Source organism: Lepisosteus platostomus, chromosome 9, assembly GCF_059453375.1.
Source record: "Lepisosteus platostomus isolate fLepPlt1 chromosome 9, fLepPlt1.hap1, whole genome shotgun sequence".
NCBI classification, from domain to species: Eukaryota; Metazoa; Chordata; class Actinopteri; order Semionotiformes; family Lepisosteidae; genus Lepisosteus; species Lepisosteus platostomus.
In genome coordinates, this window is record NC_142619.1 from 36,056,382 (window position 1) to 36,078,503 (window position 22,122).

A 22,122-nucleotide genomic window follows, 5' to 3' on the forward strand; every position below is an offset into this window, starting at 1 on the left:
TCAGATGGGTTCCTAAATTCTTGAAACTGGAAGTAGGCTCTTTCCTCTTAGCTTATTTTGTCAAATAATTTTATTGTTAAACCTTTAGGGTGTCATTTACATAGGGTTCTAAAGTGATTAAAACTGTTTAAGCAAATGACAAGAGACACATATTCACAATCGCATTCACAAACCAAATAAAAACAAATTTGAAGGTTTATAAATTTACACATACTGAATACTTTAAATATTCTGAATATTATTGATGATAATGTATGAAAATTATGCAGCAGTAATAAGGATAGCGATATGTACCTGGTATTCAAAAAGACCTTAATTACAATGTGGCTAAAGTGAAAAGCAAGTGTAATGAACTGAGATTGCGCTCATAAAAGCTGCCATGCAGAAAGAATGCTGAATCTGGGCATGGAGGCACTCCTTCAACACAAAGATGCCATTAGCAAAGGAAAGAGAAAGAAGAAGTGCCACCCAGGATATTTTTAAGACATACTAATAAATCCTTTACATTCTCTGTAAACCAAAAGTCAATAAATGTTCCTATATTCTTAGTCACATATGCAATTCCTTATAACCATCCTTTACAGGGAGCGTAGTATCATTAACTGCACCTCCTGGAAAGGAACACCTACTCATGTGACCCATGCCTAAGTTAAAATCATGTGTTAATTAAATACATATAGCTTTACTAATGACATGATTTCTATTCCACATTTTGTAGGCATTTTACTTATGGTTAGCAGAGTACATGCAACTAACAAGATACTGCTTATACTCTTCTTTTGTAAGCTTTAACTAAATTTTTGTGGACAAAAACTTTAGTTTTTAACTAGCATTAGTTTTGCCCTAGCATTTATATATATATATATTTTGTGAATTAACCTGTAAGTGAAAGAAGGTAGAATGCCTTCTGTGCCCTGGCATGTTATCGTATAATATTATTGTATCAAAACTACTGTACCTTGAAAGCCAGAATTAACAAACATGGTAGTCAGATGTGCAATAATACAATGTCTGAAGGCTGCATTTGTCACTGGAATAGGTCATTCTGACAAGAACCAACTAATAATTAAAGAGGTTTTTAATATATGATTTGTATATCAGACTTAAGCAGAACAATACATCTTTAAATGCTACTGCCACATGCATGACTGCTATTTCTGATAATGTAATTCGAAGTAAACAGAAAAACACAACATTACCCAAAATAATGTCATGTTAAACCTGACACAGTCTCTGACATCTGTCTATTAATATTAAGAAATCTTACTGGTACTATATTTATATATAGTAAAGATCTAAGGCATATATAAGTACATATAGTTATTTCATTTCCAAAGAACAGCTCTTGAAAAGTATATATATATACAGACTATTCATATTAAGTGTATCTAATTTAAGTACATACTGTATATACAACTTTTCAATTCCATAATTCAGAACCATATGTATTGCATTTAATTTAAATGTATAGCCATTAACTAATTAATTAATAATAACTAATTCTGTTACTAGTTTATACCTTAAATATGGTCAGCACCTTAAATATATAGACCCTTACCAATGAATGCTTACACTATGTAATCTTCACTTTTTTGAGTAAACTGAGAATCTCTAGCTCAAGTCCAAGGGATTAGAGACCAGGTCTCATTAGAGACCTGTGACGAGGATTCCCCAAATGGCTGTGCTGCACACAACTGGCTAAGTGCTACCAACTTTAGTTTACCTTGAGATGACCAACCGGCCTGCCACTGACCAGTTACCCCTGAGACTCAACAGCCACCAGTGAGCTCGCAGTGTCATCAATGAAAGGTACAATATGTATTGTCTTTCAGTGGATAACACAGAAAAGGTAAAACCTCACAGTTCTTCAAAGTGCAAGTAGTGAGTGTGTCAGATTGGAACATTATAAAGTCATAATTTATTTAAACAAGAAAAATGAAACACTTCCCATTAACTGAAGTGCTAAAATTGGTATTTTTTGAAGACTGTTGTACTGTGAGTAAGCTGCTGTGCATGACCTGGGAAACAATATCTAGTTTTGTTTTTGTTTATTAGTAACAGAGGCAGAACAATCTTGAGAGGATTTCAGAAACAGGTCAGAATTGAGAAAAAAAAAACTATGCAGTCTCTGTATTTTATATGCATTGCTTTCACAGACAATTTCACAGAGTATCACATTATTTTTTACAATCTGTGCAATCTGCTCTCTTTGTATCACAAACCTGAATCACAGTTAATTATTTATGATTGGTCTACAATTAAAGAAAAGAAAAATCAAACATCAACCAAAAACACAAAAGCTTCAGGTTCTTTATGTAAAATTCAATTTAAAAATTACATTGTTTTTATTTTGTACTCGCAGAAAAAACTAACACTCTTATTCAGAAGCTAATTCTGTTTAATTGTAATGTTCAATTGCATTTTGCTAGAAACGTTTCACCCACTGGGTGTTTTAATAAAGTTTTGCCAGCTTGTAGAGGGTATAGTCTTCTGAGGATTTAATATCTGACAGTCCTGTTGTGCTGTACTATATATCATGCTGTATCCAACTACTGTACATATACATGTATTTCACATCTCAGATCCTGTTCTAGGTGTTTCATATAAATAATTTAGTAACACAAAACATCAGTAATCCAGTTCTTCCTTCTAAATATTTATAATTCTGATAGACATGACTGTGACATTCACAAAGCCTCAACTGAAATTACTTTATATTGTATTTGTATTGATTTTTATACAAGTGGACCATTACAGGTGCCTATTGAAAAAAACCATCCAAATATATATTATATCATATCAGACTCTTACTAAAAATAAACTCATTTATACATACTGTAAATATATATTTTTACTTACGATCAAGAGGTACATCCAATGCTGCAGTTATGTGACTCAAGAACAGCATGAACAGAGCTCCGGCGGGTATTAAACATCTCTTCTTTCTCTGCATCTTCAACTACTGTTTCAAGACCTCCGCGGTCAAGCCACGTCCCTGTTCTCTCCTGAATCAGGACTACACCTTCAGGATTCAGCACATCCAGAAAAATCAGACAGCTGAGAAAGGAAGCAAAAAATAGTTCATGTTAACACTGTGAGTCGTGTCGGGTCAGGTGGGGACAAAAAGGAAATCTTACATCTATCAAGAAGAAAATAAACACTTCCATTCAGTATTTTAAAGTGAAAATCCTTTCCTCTGGACAAGAATTTCCAATGTCCCAGTACAGTGACTGATGACACTGCACTGTAGGAAATGTTGTTCTTTGAGTTTGACATTAAACAGGCGTATTGATTAATTGGTTATTACGCTATTGTTATAGGACATTTGTGTTCTGGCTAATTTCTAATGCTCTGGCTAATGTCCACTTTGGGTTTGTACAATCTGGCCTACCAAAATCTTCCCCCTACTTCAACGAACTAACTGATCTGCTGTGTAGTGGGGAGGCTGGCACATATAGTACATGCTGCTCTTTAGATAGATAGATAATACTTTATTAATCCCGTAGGGAAATTTAATGGTGGATGAAGCAGGTTCCCCTAATACACGTAAAGCAATTTTGGATGAAAACAATTTCTTGCTCCCACTGGACTCTATAGTCTACAGAAAGCACAAAATGCAGCAGCAGCAGCAATTTTTATTGGTAAAAAAGTAGCATGAATATGTTACTCCAAAACATTTTGAGCTTACTGTTAATTTAAAGGTTTCCATTAAACTATTAAACTAAGCTACATGTCATCTAGTTTTGATATATATTGTAGCGCCCTCGCTGGGTGCCTTAGCATAAGCGCATGCGGATAATGAATGCGTCACAGTGTGGTGGGAATCACCACCGGGGGATGGACTGAGAGTCAGCTAGCTGACCATGGGCATGTAAATAGTTGTGTAGGAAAATATGTAAATAGCGTATTGTTGCTGTTGGCCCTGTTTTTCCCGAGAGTTATGTCCACCCTAAACATGTGTACCGGTTCCTATTGCTGCCGGCACGTTAATATGGTTGCTGCTGCCTTGTTGTGACCTCAAGTTGTGACCTCAAGACTCTGTGATATAGATTATCATGTAAAGGTAAAAAATGGGATTTGTCCTGTTTTGGAAGTGATGAAAAATGACTTTAAAAAATGCACCTGAACAAGATGAATTGTTGGTATGTAACTGTTACCTGTTACCTTGTCTAAACTTAATGAGATGTGATCATATATACTGTTATAAGTATATATACTGTAAAGCTTTCTATTTTGTGATTATCTGTATTTATTTGTGAAAAGAAAACAAAGTTCTTAAAAATTGAATTGGACACAATTCCGGGAGTAAAAAGGGCATGTGTTACTCCAAAGCTGGTGCTGGTCCTATTTTTCCCTATGTATACCCCTTGGCCACTACATATACAGTATATAATGGATTAACATTATATTAAACCTGTAATTGTTATAGTGTACATTTACAATTTACATTTACTTTGTTCTTTGTAAAATGTTTTCAAATTTATCTCTGTATGTCAGGGATATCCGATAATTCTATCAGGTGTCAATAATATGTTATTTGAGCTAAAATATTAAGTATTTGTGAGTGTTAAATCAAATATTTTTTGATAATACAGGAAATATGAAAAGAACTTTCCACCACGTCCAGTTGCTCTCCAAACCTTCACAACTCCCACATCCTTCATATGCCAAGATAAAAAATAGAGGAGACAGCACTAAATTGCAATTCAAAAGTTTCAAACGTTTTTGTAATTCAGAAGTCACATTAGCACTCTGACTTGAAATATGGATTTTACACATTCAGCTACAGCACTCCAGGCATGAACAGGGACTTTGCTAGAGCCACAGATTTGTGCAGTGAAGATCTCCAAATGATTCATGTTGAGGAACGAGAGAATCCACTCATTCACAGGAAGGACATACATAGGAGTCATAATAAAAAATGATATTTTTAGGAATATAGGACCAGTCTGTTAAGTACTTTTCTGCTGCAGTGAAAGATCAAGACAGGAGCTGGCATAAAAAACAGTAGAGGAGTGATCGCTCTTTGGTCCACAATGAACGAAAAAGTACTGGAAACCTGATGCCCTGATCATTTATTTTCAATTTCCTTTAAAGGGTCAGCATATAAGAAATCCCCTACATCATGAAACACAATTGGTGATACAAAAAAAAAACAAAAGGCTTTAGTTTTAAAAGATGATAGCAAAGGTATGCAATATACTCCCCTTGTTCAACTGTTCTGTTGCAGGCAAACGGTTGAGAATTTAATACAATTTCCAGAGTGAACTCGTGCTACTAGGGCAAGACATCATATTATTACTAGTTTTAGTGTAGAAACTGCATGCATATTTCTATTTTATTGCATTATACACAACCTGCAGACACAACAAAACATATCCTGATAATCCTGAGAATGTCTGATTGACAACATATACTGCAGAATAGGATATCTTAAATATAAATATATTAAATGATATCTTAAATGAACAATTCATTCAGAAATAAGAAAACTTATTCATGATTAAGGTCAAGTTCACAAAATAATAAAAGAAAACTCACCACTGATTCTGTAGGTTTCCAGGAGCACTATTCCTTCAGAAATGTACTAGCTCATGATTACATTCACATGAGTTCTGATGAGTGCAGCTAAAAAGCTGTTATTGACAAAACTGGCTTCTGAGTGCTAATATATGATGTTCTGGAGCTAAGCAAATGTGGCTGAGTGCTAGTGTGCATTTAGCCATAATAACTATTCCCTGGATAGCACAACCAGAAGGCTGGGGGATTGATCTTAACAACACGTGACTGACATTCTAAATATATTGGATTGCCAGGCTTGTGGATTCCCTGGTTTCTTCACTCACCTTCCAAAGACATGCTGACAAGGATCATTGGTGTTTGTACATCATCCCTGTGCATGTGTGAGTGTAAACATGTGTGTGTGACCTGCAGTGGACTGGCATCACATCCAGGTGCAGTCCTGAGTTTGCAATCTAAGCTTTCAGGATAGGCTCTGGTTTGATTTTGGGGTAATTTTAGGGATATTAGGGTATATATCTTCAGACGATCAGTGTCAAATCTGTGTGTGTTGGGGGGGGGGCAATAAGATCTAGACAAGCCTCTCTCATTCCTATGTTACTTGCATTGTTGATTACTGGTATAATTTCAGAGACAAATTGTTTTGCAATGAGGACAAATCAATTAACCTGCTTTAAAAATATACAATTACCAAACATTTGAATTTTGTTGAGAGCTTTTGTGCTTTTGTTAAGAGACTCATGAAGGGAGGTATAGAAGACAGAATTGAATACCAAATGCTAGTAGCTGGATCTATAAGAGACCCTGTATTATTATGTCAATAGAACATTAATGAGATATCAGGTTTTATAAATATACACAAAGGAACTGATAGAGAAGTCTTTTTCCCTCCCTATAGAGTCCTAGATATAAAACTCTCCAGTGACCTTTATTAACTTGTCACCATTTCAGTACTCACTATTTATTTAAAATGTAAAGCATTACCAGCTCATACTCTAATTTTGAGAAACAATTCATTGACAAGCTACATTTTTTGAACCACAAGTGCAATGAAGCGAAGTGTTACCTAACACATCGATAGGACAATGCCAATTACACTGATTTGAATGACTGAATCTGCCTTCACAAGTCATTAAATTACAGCTTGGGGGCTGACAGAGTCATTATCCAGGGAGATACAAAATACAATTTCTTGTCACTCTGTAAATAAATATTAGAACATTCACATTAAAACCACAAAGCGATTGCTTCCTTTATTTTCATTATCATTACAGTGAAACAGAAAAGGCTATCTAATTATGTTTGATTTGATAATTGTTATATAAGCAATGTAATGGAGTTTATTTAACTAAAGTTCAGGAGGGATGACAACAACCACACTCAATCATTCCCAGCCGTCAGTGATTAGCAATTACTCTTTTCTTCTTTCCTCCACCGAACACTATAAATACCAAATGCGATATCTCTCTCCCTCGCTTGCGACTTTTGCATATTCGGTTGTGTCTTTCGCATTGCACAAGCCCGTGCCTTTTCTCTTGCGTTTTGATCGCCTTCGGACCCGTAAAGTTTCTGCTCCCATGAAGAACCTTTGGCAGCACAGAGGATTCCCCAAAACTCCTCGACCAGCCTGCCTTCCTACCAGCAGCGCTCATCTCCGACCAGCTCTCTCAAGACTCAACTCCTCGCTCAAGTTCACATTCTGCAATTATCGCCCCCGTCACACCACGAATCCGGCCCTCAACGTCCGCAAAGGTAAGTCCCTCACCTCATTCCCCCATCTCACACGCGTTTTATCCCCGGCATCCGATCCGACCCCAGGCCCATTTCTCTTCCTCTCATCCTCCCCATCTGTCGCCACCACCTCTTGGCCCTGGGACCGCCTAGCCTCCTACCTCTGCCTACTCAACAATCGCCCCATGATGTCCAATCCAACACCGGGATCATTTCTCCCACTCCGCACTGTTACTTCTCCGATCCAGTACCGCTCTCACTTCACGTAAATTCCATGAGCTACAGTACCACAGGTGGAGTCTGGAGCTATCCAAAAAATGCCTAGCTGCCTGGAGGGGGGTATCCATTGGGCCGGGACCCCCAGAGGTTTATTTTCTCCCAACGGGAGTTTTTGTTTTCCTCTCCACATTGCCCACATAGATCTGTCATAAGGCCATCAATGCTCGCCATCCAGTTCAAGATTCCATGAGTCCCAGCAGCCATCTCCTTATACTCAATATATTGTCTGATAGCAAGGTGTCACTTGCCATAAGGTTTACAAGCCTCCACACTTCCTTCGAGCTGGCCACTCCATCAGTCCAGGAAACCTTCATCAAAGTTAACGGCTATAAAAGGCCAAGTTGCTACTGTCTACCTTCATTTCTCCTCCCGATCACCATGCGAATCAAGTGCAGGAGTCTCCAATTTCCACTGCTGCTTTTGGAGGACAATCACAAACAGGCCCATACCCATCCAGATAACGCCGGCACCACTAACCTATTCCAATATTAGCAGCGATTTTCCTTTCCCATCCACGAAGAGCCTACACGTTTCTCATCACTTAGACCCTGCGTCCGTTCGAATTCCCTTCCGTCAACACCTTGACGTTTATCCATAATAAGCGACTTGCCAGGCCAACAGAAGCAACCTTCCCTACAGTAAACCTATACAGAACGCAGACAGGCACTCTGACTGCCCTACCCCTGCACGACCTACGTGCCACAGATCATGCCTTCTTTCCCTCTCCAAGCTCTTCCAAATTCTGCATTGGTGAGTTGGGGTCCCGCTTGGTTCTTTTGGGGGTCCTGGCCTCCTCGTCCTACGGCCAGGAGCTCAGCCCTCAGCCAAGTGGGTTAAGACAAATATTCACTCCACAATAGTTCGTTACGCTTCGATTTTGGGGCGTTGGCATTCCTCATGAATTTTAGGAACTCAACATATTTAAACTGCCGACAGGCACTGTGTACGAGCCGGCGTACCAGAGCAGGTGATGTCACCGCCCTTCCCTGTGATAGCAGGACTACAGCTACTGGGCTGTGGAGAGATCTCTCTTTGGCTCACCGGGCTGGGTTGCTGCAGACGCGGGAGTCCCGGGTTCGAGCCCCCGATGAGGGGGGGCCGACCTAATAACAGAGAAGTGATTTTTGTTTAGTTGTTTACGTTAGTATATTGTTTTTTTCCAATGTTACCTGAGGCATTTAATTTCCAAAGACTGCAAAACATGGACTTTTGAAATGTTAGCACATATATTTTGTTTCTCTAAATGCTTTTTCTATTAAGCCTTTTCTTTTCAAAATAGCCTGTTTTTAATGCATCGTTTTTGTTTTAATTTACCATGCTATGCATCGTATTTTTCTTCATTTAATTGCTCTCAAAGGAGGGGGGAGGGATTGAAACATGCCGAAAACAAGCTCTTACGTCCAGATCACGCGCCACTGTGGCAGCTATGGTCAGTCAGCCGGCCAGGGATTCTACGCTCATCTTGCTTGAGCCTCAATACTGTAGCTCACACACACAGCAGGTGTCCTTGCAGATGTCACAGTATCAGTGTATTTCAAAACAGGGAAAACGAGCAGAACGAGTGCGGTATGCTGCGGCACAAAGAGGGGGGCGTGTCACAATGAAACACGCCATAACGCGTCATTTTGCGGCTTACTGCACTGTACCCTATGCAAATAAGATTGTTAATTGTATCCAGAATCACCTTGTAAAACCGCCAGGTGGAGCTAATAAAGTTTAACCTCTCATGTACAGCATTTGAGCTGTCACCAGAAAACACTCAGTTTCCAATCCCGATCAATGCTGAGGGACTATCTTTATTCAATTAAGAATTTAAGTTGGACAAAAGTACACAACCTACTACTTTAATCATAAATATTTTAATTATGCAGAAATATTTTATGCATCAAAGTCTTTACCGAAAATATTACTAATAGTATTAATAATGAATTACCTTGGACAAGCTGTAAACTCAAAGTATTACCTTTGTCTTTGTAAACGAAAATACTTTATTTTTTCATTGACAAAAAGTAACACCTGTAAGAGGACCCGGGGAAGGGTCATCTATAACCGGTATTTCCGGAATGAAACACTGAAAATACTAGATATGGACCTTAGCAAAATGGCGGCCAAAAAGAATCAGCTGACCAGTAAATGGAAAGGGTCTACCCTGAGAAACAATGAGACACAGCTGAGCCGCATCAGGAACCGAAATATAAGTGCCCCGGAGGCAGTGAACAGGGCGGAAGCCGATAAGGTGAATGCGGTTTGGAGGAAAAGAGAGGAAAGAGGTGCATGTTAAAGATCGGGCTAAAGAATAACGGACTACTGAAAGGAGAAAAGGTTTATGGTTTTTGGATTACGGACACTGGATAAGGATACATCGCGGATTGGCTTTATTACGGAGTTTTGGAACTTGGATCAGATCAGGATTAAGGGAACGGATTACGGACTGTATTTGGAAGCCAGTTGGAGGAAGAAACGCCACGAAACTCAGGGAAGAAAAGCATGGTGTGAGTACTACTTTCATTTACATAAACTCTCCCCCAGAGACACCACAATTGGTGGAGGATGCGGGCAACTCCCGCTCGGGTTTGAGAATCAAAGAAAGCAAGTTTTTTTTTGGTGTGTTTGTGTGCGGGTTTCGCTTTGCGCGTGTGAAGAAAAACTATGGAACAATTAATACAGCAGTTGTCCCAGGCCACCCTCGCCCAATTCCAGGCATTAAAAGGACAACAAGAAGCTATCGAAGCGCAACGGGTGGCGAACCAAATCCAAAGCGAAACTGACGAACGAATTATAGAGGAGCAAAAATTAGTACGCGCAGAATTGTACAGATTAGGGGAAGAAATCCGGCAGGCCCCCGTTGCGGGGAGAGACACCGCTCAGGCGGAAGAAATTACGCTACAAAAGATGACTGAGCTTGATGATGTGGAAGCGTATTTAACTACCTTTGAAAGAACTGTATCTCGAAATGCATGGGCCAAAGAGCAATGGGCTGGGAGAGTAGCCCCTTATTTAATTGGAGAAGCCCAAAATGCATATTATGATTTAAAAGAGGAAGATGCAGAGAATTATGAGACTCTGAAAAAGGAGATATTGGCAAGACTAGGGGTAACCATGGCGATACGAGGAGTCCGGTTTCACAATTGGAGATACCAGATGAACAAGCCTACGAGGTCTCAGATGTTTGACCTGGTACATCTGGCAAAGAAATGGCTCCAGCCAGAAGAATTAAACCCAGGACAGGTGGTAGAAACGGTGGTGTTGGATCACTTGGATCACACTAGATCAGGCCGTGGACTTGGTGGACAGACACCATGCCACAGAGGCCCTGATTAGGGAGGAAAAGGGGGACTTTCGGAAGGAGGAGAGACGAAGCTCCAAGAGTCTGGAAACCGAAATAAAGTATCGGCCAAAAAAGTATAGTGATTATCAGGAACCTATACAATTTAAAAAACCCCTTCGTGGGAGGTCTGACTCAAGGCCCCGGCCATGGAAAGAAACCCGGCGATGTTTTAATTGCCAGGAAGAAGGGCATTTAGCCAGCTATTGCCCCGGCCTGTCCGAACCCATGCAGGTAGACCCCAGAGGTGAAGCCAAATGTAACTACCTTACAGCACGGGTCCCGACCTGCGAGGATCCCCATCTTACGAAAGTTGAGATAGGGGGAGAACCCATCGAGGCCTTGTTGGACTCTGGCAGTACTGTGACCCTGGTGACTCCTACAATACTTCCGGGAGAACTAGAGATTCCGAGAACAGAGGGAATACCTATTACTTGCATTCATGGGGACACCAAGGTCTATCCGACGGTCGAATTGAGCATCTCTACAGAACAGGGGACCTACCGTTCAACGGTAGGAGTGGTTGAGCAGTTGCCATACCCTGTCGTACTGGGACGAGACTGTCCCCATTTCCTCCAGATTTGGAACACGGTCCAAACAGCTAGGCCAATCCCCTGCCCGGAAGACCGTGGTGACGCCCCTACCGACGAACCTGATGAGACGGACCCACAAGAAGGCGGAGCTGAACTTAGAGTTGAGTTTGAAAATAAGGATCTACCAAACTGGGAACCCCTAGAACGTCGTGGTAAGTTTGGGTCGGCCAACTAGAAGATGGGAACTTGAGACATGTGTGGGGGCATGTCAGGAAAATTGATGGGAAGTGGTGTACTGATCCTAATACAGTGAGATACCCATATTTTATGATAAAGAATAATCTCCTCTATCAGGTGCAGCAGAAGGGACAGGAAGAAGTGGAACAACTCCTTGTTCCCCGGGCCTACCAGATGAAGCTCCTCAACTTGGCCCATAGCCACCTCCTGGGCGGACACCTGGGGGTAAAGAAGACATCCGAGAGACTCCTCTCTAGGTTCTTTTGGCCAGGGATCTATAAGGCCATCGAATGTCAGAAAATGGCGCCACAACCTTATTATGGAAACCGTTTGATTCCCCTCCCAATTATTGAAACCCCCTTCGAACGGATTGGGATGGATTTAGTGGGGCCCCTGATCAGAACCACCAAAGGTCACCAGTATATTTTAGTAATAGTGGACTATGCTACCAGGTACCCCGAAGCCATTCCGTTGAGAGCTGCCACCGCCAAAAACATAGCTAGGGAGCTAGTACAACTGTTCGCTTGAGTCGGAATTCCTAAAGAGATCCTGACTGATCAAGGAACACCTTTTATGTCTAAAGTCATGCGAGACTTATGTAAGCTACTGGGTATACAGCAGATCTGAACCTCAGTTTATCACCCTCAAACCGATGGTCTAGTAGAACGTTTTAATAAGACCCTGAAAAGCATGCTTAGGAAGACTATGCAAAAGGATGGGAAAAATTGGGATCAGCTGCTCGCGTATCTCATGTTTGCGGTTCGAGAAGTACCGCAGGCTTCGACTGGATTTTCCCCATTTGAATTATTATACTCTCAGAAACCACGGGGCCTATTGGACGTGGTCAAAGAATCGTGGGAACATCAACCTTCCCCTTTACAAACTATCATTGAGCATGTGGAACAGATGAGAGAAAGAATAAATGTTATTGTTCCCATAGTGAAAGAAAACCTGGAGAAAGCCCAGGCTCAACAACAACAAATTTGCGATGGAATTTCAGACTGGGGACAGAGTACTGGTTCTAGTTCCAACCCCAGAGTGTAAATTCTTGGCATCCTGGCAGGGGCCTTATGAAGTGGTGGAAAAGGTGGGGCCAGTCAACTATAAGGTCAAGCAACATGACAGAAGACGGCAGCATCAAATCTACCACGTCAATTTGCTGAAGAAATGGCATGGTTCCGAAGTTCTGCTCACCCACTTTTCCCCAGACCCTCTGGAAGAAGAAACGGGTGCGGTAGCCGTGGGAGACCTGGCTCTGGCACAGAAACAGGAACTACAAGAATTCCTAACCCAAAACAAAGATGTTTTTTCCCGGACACCTGGTCGAACCCACCTTATACAACATAAGATTGTCACGGAATCAGGGAAAAAGGTAAGGCTACCCCCGTATCGAATACCAGAAGCCAAAAGGAAATTGATTAAAGAAGAGGTGGGAAAAATGCTGGAGATGGGAATAATCGAGGAATCCCATAGTGAGTGGGCTAGCCCGATAGTTCTGATCCCCAAGCCGGATGGAACTATTCGATTTTGCAACAATTTCAAAAGGTTAAATGAGATCTCGCTGTTTGATGCATACCCCATGCCCTGTATAGATGAACTAATCGAGCGATTAGGTAACGCTCGATACATCAGCACCCTTGATCTTATGAAAGGATATTGGCAAGTGCCGCTGGCCGAAGAAGATAAAGCCAAAATCGCTTTTGCCACACCTGAGGGACTATATCAGTATAGGGTCCTACCCTTCGGTTTGCATGGCGCTCCCGCAACATTTCAAAGATTGATGGACCGAATTCTGAGACCGTATCGGGATTTTGCAGCCGCCTACTTGGATGACGTCGTAATCCACAGCACGACCTGGGAACAACATCTACAACACCTGGAAGCAGTGACTGGAGCATGGCGAGCAGCAGGATTAACGGCCAACCCAAATAAATGTTGTCTGGGGGCTAGGGAAGCCAATTACCTGGGTTATACGATCGGGAGAGGATTGATCATGCCCCAAGATCAGAAGGTACAGTTAATTAAGAACTGGCCCAAACCAGCTACCAAGAAGCAAATTCGAACGTTTTTGGGACTGGCGAGTTACTATCGACGTTTCATTCCAGGGTTTGCATCCATAGCCGCCCCTCTACACGACCTGACGAAGATAAGCTGTCCGGAGAAAATAAAATGGACCGACTTGGAAGAGAGGGCCTTCCGAGACTTAAAAGCAACTCTCGCTTCTCAACCCGTCTTACAGGTACCAGACTTCAGTAAGCCTTTCATGGTACAAACTGATGCTTCGGACACTGGGATTGGAGCCATACTGTCGCAAGAAATTAAAGGACTGGAGCATCCTATTCTGTATATCAGCCGTAAGTTGAATCCGGCTGAAAAGCACTATTCTACGATAGAGAAAGAATGTCTAGCAATCAAATGGGCCCTAGACTATTTGAAGTATTATTTATTGGGAAGACGATTTATATTATACACAGATCATGCGCCATTAACATGGATGCTACAAAATATGGATAAAAATGATAGAATTACATGATGGGGTCTTAGTCTGCAAAGATTTCAATTCCAAACTGTATATAGACCCGGAAGGAAACAAGGAAATGTAGACGCCTTCTCCCGAATGCACTGTTTATTTTTTTCTAGATCGCCCGAGGTCGGGGCTGATCTCAGGGGGAGGGAATGTAAGAGGACCCGGGGAAGGGTCATCTATAACCGGTATTTCCGGAATGAAACACTGAAAATACTAGATATGGACCTTAGCAAAATGGCGCCCAAAAAGAATCAGCTGACCAGTAAATGGAAAGGGTCTACCCTGAGAAACAATGAGACACAGCTGAGCCGCATCAGGAACCGAAATATAAGTGCCCCGGAGGCAGTGAACAGGGCGGAAGCCGATAAGGTGAATGCGGTTTGGAGGAAAAGAGAGGAAAGAGGTGCATGTTAAAGATCGGGCTAAAGAATAACGGACTACTGAAAGGAGAAAAGGTTTATGGTTTTTGGATTACGGACACTGGATAAGGATACATCGCGGATTGGCTTTATTACGGAGTTTTGAAACTTGGATCAGATCAGGATTAAGGGAACGGATTACGGACTGTATTTGGAAGCCAGTTGGAGGAAGAAACACCACGAAACTCAGGGAAGAAAAGCATGGTGTGAGTACTACTTTCATTTACATAAACTTTCCCCCGGAGACACCACAATTGGTGGAGGATGCGGGCAACTCCCGCTCGGGTTTGAGAATCAAAGAAAGCAAGTTTTTTTTTGGTGTGTTTGTGTGCGGGTTTCGCTTTGCGCGTGTGAAAAAAAAATATGGAACAATTAATACAGCAGTTGTCCCAGGCCACCCTCGCCCAATTCCAGGCATTAAAAGGACAACAAGAAGCTATCGAAGTGCAACGGGTGGCGAACCAAATCCAAAGCGAAACTGACGAAAGAATTATAGAGGAGCAAAAAGAATCAGCTGACCGGTAAATGGAAAGGGTCTACCCTGAGAAACAATGAGACACAGCTGAGCCGCATCAGGAACCGAAATATAAGTGCCCCGGAGGCAGTGAACAGGGCGGAAGCCGATAAGGTGAATGCGGTTTGGAGGAAAAGAGAGGAAAGAGGTGCATGTTAAAGATCGGGCTAAAGAATAACGGACTACTGAAAGGAGAAAAGGTTTATGGTTTTTGGATTACGGACACTGGATAAGGATACATCGCGGATTGGCTTTATTACGGACTTCTGGAACTCGGATCGGATCAGGATTAAGGGAACGGATTACGGACTGTATTTGGAAGCCAGTTGGAGGAAGAAACACCACGAAACTCAGGGAAGAAAAGTGTGGTGTGAGTACTACTTTCATTTACATAAACTTTCCCCCGGAGACACCACACACCACAGCATTCGTTTCCAACCATACAAAGTCTTGTGGTTCGGGCCGAAAAATAAAAACCGGTTTAACAACTCTTAAGCATACTGTAGTTTTTGTTAGAGCATTAGACATGCAATACACTTCCTCGTGATCGTCTTAGAATCTTTGAATAAGCTGCAAGTTTTTTAAAAATGTTGAATTATGCATTCTAAACACTTTGAATTTGAAAACGCAACACACATTCCATACAGATACAGTACAATCACATTCTCCTGTCTTCCCGTGGTGTAAAACATATTAGCAGGTGATTGATATAACAATGCGGTGTCCACACTGGGGTAAAGTTGAAGTTCGAGAATGATTTCGGCACGCCTGTAGCTTTTTCACGAAACCTCCTAGAGTTACGAAAACACTTGCTGTGTGTACAAAGTTCATTGTGACTGTTTTCACAGCCTTCACTATGTCATTTTAAGCCATTTTTTTTACCACGCTCGAATATTCTTTTGTTCATGTCTTCACAAGGGAAACACGCAAAGCCTTCAATCCAAATGCATTTTAAAGACCACGACTTGTGAAAATGTTCACAGCCTCCACATAAAACTATCAGTGAGCTAATTCTCTTTTTTTTTTAAACCTCCAGTTTTTCATTGATGCATAATTACACACTAACTGGAACCCTGGGGGACCACTGTGTACACACGTTCACAACGCAAGAAATACTGCTCAATACGGCTTCATGCGAAAAACCCGTATATCACCATAGGAAGCATAACAGCGTAGCCTCCAATTACCCAGACTGTAAACACGGGAATAAAGCTTTGTTTGATTTCTGAAACCCTTTCTTTATGTCCTGTTTTCATTCAGGTAAGGGTCAACTATATACACAATACTGCTGACAGCAGGAAAATTCCTATAGTTTACTCAGCAGCGTCTTAAAAACAGCACCCATGGTATTCAAACCGATTTTTTTTTTTACACAGAAGATTGACACAGCTTCGCGTTGTGAATCTGTTTTTCTAAGAAAATGTGTCCGTGGGGGAAGGTGGAGTGTCTTTCATTGGAAGACTTGCCCTATTCTACTTTGAAAATACCTGTGAAACTGGTTTAATTCGGCACAGCCAGCACTCCCGCAGAAAGAGAGAGAGAGAGATGAAAACCGCGCAGCGCCAGGCGAATGTACAACATTTATGTAGGGCTTTCGGGCTCACATGGATTTGTGCTCTACACCCTGCGGTACCATTGTGTACATACAGTACGAACATGTTGTGATATGTAGAAATATAAAAAGGTCAATATAATGTCAATAATATTTGCTATTTTTGTTTTTCAAAGAAATGGTTATTTGTTAAAAGAAAACTCATGGCGACAGCTGGGTGTGAAAGCCCGACTTCAGGGTTATAAATCAGTCACTTAAGCTATCACGGCACCAAGGCAAGTCACGACAACCACTGAAACAGCCATACACATATCAATGGAAAGTCTTATACTACTGTTTGTGCAACAGTATATGAATATTATTATACCATTATTCATTTATTTAGATACGCAAATCCATATTATATTCCCTATTAATCCAATTCTAAAAGTATGCTTTTGTTTAATCCAATAACGAGTGTATTCGCAGAAAAGGTTAAAACGATCAATTTTAACAAAGTATATAAAAGTACAGTAATATGGTCAGAAGGAGCACGTAAAAACGTTTAGAAATAACCACATGTAAGACTTTGATGCTTTAAATGTTTAGGGAGAAATGGAATACTGGTGTGTATTTTTTCTTTAAAATACCAATACCAGCAATATACAGTTTACATAATATGTTTATGTTCCTAAATTAATATCGTTTATGACCATCAGATGCATTATGCTCCTTTTCTTTTTATGCTCAGCTACTAACATTTCCCTTTAGTGGTAAAATTCCATATAAATATTCAATACTAAACGGATTAAAATGTGCACAGTAAAGAGATTAAATAATTAAATCTTTTCACTACCAACCAATGCACCACGGGTGCCCCCCTCGGTCATTTTGGTCAGTCAATCACGTACCGCGATATGCCGTGGTGGTTTGTGGGTAGATGCGTGCGGTACGGGTTTGAATGGCTGCATCTGCGCCCCAGGTAACAAATTAAACCCAGGGCCCCAACACTGTGAGGTAGCAATGCTAACCACACTGCATCACCATCCTGCCAATTAGAGAGGCATGTCGTTGTAAAACACAAAACACTACAAATAGATACTGTGAAATAATACTGTGGTTGCGCCCAGTATTTCTATAATTCATGGTATATGACTCACCTTACCAAATGAATGTAACTCATTGCTCTAGACTGACATAACAGAAAGCACTGCAGAAAAGCATTGTGACTGCATACATGAGTTACAGTGATACCAAAGCAGGATGTACAGTATACAGTATGTTGGTGTTCAGAATGGCATTTTCAGTGACATCGAGACACTTTTTGTTTGGGTATTGTTAAAAAAAATATATTAAGCACACATCATAAAAAAAGCACAAAAGATATAACAAACAGTTCAGGTTAGATCTTTAAAAATAGAAATGCCACCACTAATGTCCATGGAATCTTAGTATTGAATGAGATTATGTTATTAAATTTAAATTCACTGAAAAGGTAGAAATGTATCACACACTAAGGTGTTTTTTCAAAAATAATTTCTGAGAGGTGGCTGTGCAAAAATTAACAAATAATTTTAAATGATGAGCATTTCATACTGTAAAGATAACAGCAAAATAGAGGCGAAATGTTACCTAACACATTGATAGGACAATGCCAATTACACTGATTTGAATGACTGAATCTGCCTTCACAAGTCATTAATTTACAGCTTGGGGGCTGACAGAGTCATTATTCAGGGAGATACAAAATGCAATTTCTTGTCACTCTGTAAATAAATACTAGAACATTCACATTAAAACCACAAAGCGATTGCTTCCTTTATTTTCATTATCATTACAGTGAAACAGAAAAGGCTATCTAATTATGTTTGATGTGATAATTGTTATATAAGCAATGTATTTTAAGAACTCAACATATTTAAACTGTTTTTTTAATACAGCACTAACATCTAGGAGCTTTATATGAGCATCATCCTAAAACTAGATTTTAGTTTTCCTTTATAATGAAAAAGAAAAGAGAAGTGATTTTTGTTTAGTTGTTTACATTAGTATATTGTTTTTTTTCCAATGTTACCTGAAGCATTTAATTTCCACAGACTGCAAAACATGGACTTTTGAAATGTCAGCACATATTTTGCTTCTCTAAATGCTTTTTCTATTAAGCCTTATCTTTTCAAAATAGCCTGTTTTTAATGCATCGTTTTTGTTTTAATTTACCATGCTATGCATCGTATTTTTCTTCATTTAATTGCTCTCAAAGGAGGGGGGAGGGGTTGAAACATGCCGAAAACAAGCTCTTACGTCCAGATCATGCGCCACTGTGGCAGCTATGGTCAGTCAGCCGGCCAGGGATTCTACTCTCATCTTGCTTGAGCCTCAATACTGTAGCTCACACACACAGCAGGTGTCCTTGCAGATGTCACAGTATCAGTGTCGCATACACAGCACTCCCTGTGGTTCTCTAGCTCTATCCAAATGTAGTGCACCTGTTTGAAGAGGTCACAAATCTAGTTTGACAGGGACATATCTTTGCACAAAAACTGTGGTAGCAAAATGACCACCTGAATCTCTGCAGCTGAATCAACAAACAGTACTATTACTGAAACTATGTCTAGTTGTTTGTATTATCTCAAAAGGAGAGTTCTGAAAATTATATTAAGTAACTTGTAATGATGTTATCAAAGAAAAGAAAAATAAGCATTTTAAATTAAGGAAATTTATATTTCTTTGTATAGCTGAAAAACTGACGTGCTTAATCTGTACAAGTAGATGTTACAAAGAGTTGTAGGAGTTATCTTTGCTATTTTTAAATCACTGATTTCATACAAATAGGACCCGTCATTGCATATGAAGCATCCCTTTGACATTTTGTCGATTGTTTTATTGTAAAATAATAAAACTACTTAATACAAAAATAAGGCAAGCTTTTTTTAAAAAATTATCACACTTGTGAATGGTTTCACAGATCTTCAAGAAGAGTTTACAGGCCTCATCACTATTCTAGAGTTGTACAACACAAATTTCAATCCTGCAGTTTAACAACTGATACACACATACTGTACACCCATTCTCCAAACCTAATCGGAACGCGAAACTTTACGGAAATAAAATTTCTATTACATGCTCAAGCTTATGACTTGTTTCTGAAGTTTATAAAATTTCCCAATATTTCTCCTTTAAGAGTAAGGGTCAAAACACAGTTATGTTTCTATTACTTAGTCCATTAACCTAGTAAAGTAATTAGCCAGAAAAAATTGGTACAAATTGTGAAACATTGAACATTTTGACAGCACAGATAAATTCAAGCCAATTCAAATTTCCATTGACTGCCTATTTTAAATCACTTATGGATAAAATTATCATTTTTCCCTTTTTTTGTTTTAGATTAGCGCCCCAGGTAACAAATTAAACCCAGGGCCCCAACACTGTGAGGTAGCAATGCTAACCATACTGCATCACCATCCTGCCAATTAGAGAGGCATGTCGTTGTAAAACACAAAACACTACAAATAGATACTGTGAAATAATACTGTGGTTGCGCCCAGTATTTCTATAATTCATGGTATATGACTCACCTTACCAAATGAATGTAACTCATTGCTCTAGACTGACTTAACAGAAAGCACTGCAGAAAAGCATTGTCACTGCATACATGAGCTACAGTGATACCAAAGCAGGATGTACAGTATACAGTATGTTGGTGTCCAGACTGGCACTTTCAGTGACATTGAGACACTTTTCATTTGGGTATTGTAAAAGAAAAAATAATAAGCACACATCATAAAAATAGCATAAGAAATATAACCAACAGTTCAGTTTAGATCTTTAAAAATAGAAATGTCACCACTAATGTCCATGGAATCTTAGTATTGAATGAGATTGTGTTATTAAATTTAAATTCATTGAAAAGGTAGAAATGTATAACACACTAAGGTGTCATTTTTTCAAAAATAATTTCTGAGAGGTGGCTGTGCAAAAATTAACAAATGTTAAATGATGAACACTTCATACTGTAAAGATAACAGCAAAATAGATTTTTTTACTTAATTTGGAGGTCTGAATAATGCTGACTTTGTACAAATATATATATATATTAATTATTCATTTCCTGTTTATAGATACAGGAGCATGAATAATTGTTTTCCAGGATTTTGAATTACAATATGCTCTGTAGTAGTCATTCAGTCTTTGTCATGATTGAAATCCCTCCCCCTTAAGGGCGCTCCGGCTCTTTCACATTTAAGTTGATTTTGTGCACCTGCCTCCTATCCAGCCCATCTTAAACGCCAGACGCTCACTCTGTTCCGGGCTCTGCAATGGGAGACGGATGCCCGGAGGCCTGCCTACTACCAAGTCGCCCGCGGCTTGAGGGCATAGGCCTCCTATCGGCGTCCTGACACAGTCAAGTCCAGGACTAGGAGTGTCTGGTCCAGTTACCCCTTTTTTATCTCCCCAACCCCTCACCGTATCATGCTCCGGTTTTGAACTTTTGTCGTGTTGTAGTCTCTTCTGGATTTCCTGTTTTTTTTTTACATTTGGACTTCCCCCCGGGCTTGATCCCCTGGACCACGCCCCCCTGAGCACCAGTGCACCGTCGTCATGCCCCCCTGTTCGTCAACCTGCCCAGTTCCTCGTCATCTCCACCCCGTGTCTGTTTCACTCCCTTCCTGATTCTACTCTCTAAACAGGGTCCTGAAAGATGCATCGTAACAGTCTTACTTATTGAACTGGGTTTAACTTGCAATTGGTCTGTAATCTATCAGATGTATTTAACTTTAGGTTTGATTTCTAAGCTCTTGTCACACACGATTTCCTTTTCAGGAGCCACAGAGTTCACCACTTAATTTGCAGAAGTATTCAGTACAGTAAGTACTTTTAAAAAACTAAAAGTATTTTCCTATTGCATCTCATTTTGTAAAACTACACTTTTTAAACTTTGTATTTTATTGAAAATGCTCAAAATAAAAACTTCTAAGTGTAAGATACATCACAGTAAATGTCAGCAAAAACTAAAGAGAAAGAAAATGAAATATGTTGAATGTATAAATATTCAGATCTGTTAACTTGGAAATTGGCAGAAGCATCATTGGCAGCAATTGCAGCCACAAATCTTTCAGGGTAAGACTCTACCAACTGGTCCAATTTGTACCATTGTTCCTGATAGATCTCCTCAAGCTTTCTGTTTGCTTGAGGATTGCTTGTGGACAGCATTATAAGTCTATCCACAGTTGATTTAAGTCAGAACCTAGATGAGCCCTTTTCAAGAACATTCACTTTCCTGCTCTTGAGCCCCTCCAGTGTAACTTTTGCCTTGCTCTTTGGGTCAATACTGTGCTGAAGGATGATTTTTTTCTCTGGTTTTAGGTCTGAAGAATTGTCTATTCTTTTAAGAACTTTAGAAAATTTGCAAAATGTCTACAGCAGATATAAGACCTCATTTAGACAATGTACAATTTTGGCCAGAACTTTTAAAACCAGATATTGTTCCTCTGGAATCAATACAGAG

The 22,122-nt window shown here is 40.0% G+C and overlaps 1 protein-coding gene across 19 annotated transcripts in view; it reads right to left on the reverse strand.

The window, feature by feature from the left end:
- Nucleotides 1-22,122, reverse strand: part of nrcama (neuronal cell adhesion molecule a) — a 130,659-nt gene that overhangs the window by 45,717 nt on the left and 62,820 nt on the right. For 18 of the 19 annotated variants that reach the window (XM_088644828.1, XM_088644821.1, XM_088644822.1 and 15 more), the window contains one exon: nucleotides 2,860-3,057. In XM_088644828.1, the coding sequence (XP_088500954.1) occupies nucleotides 2,860-2,953 (94 nt within the window). In that variant the 5' untranslated portion in view covers nucleotides 2,954-3,057. Of the gene's footprint in view, nucleotides 1-2,859; nucleotides 3,058-5,541; nucleotides 5,562-22,122 lie in introns of those variants that run through there. The other variant, XM_088644820.1, reaches the window with a different exon arrangement.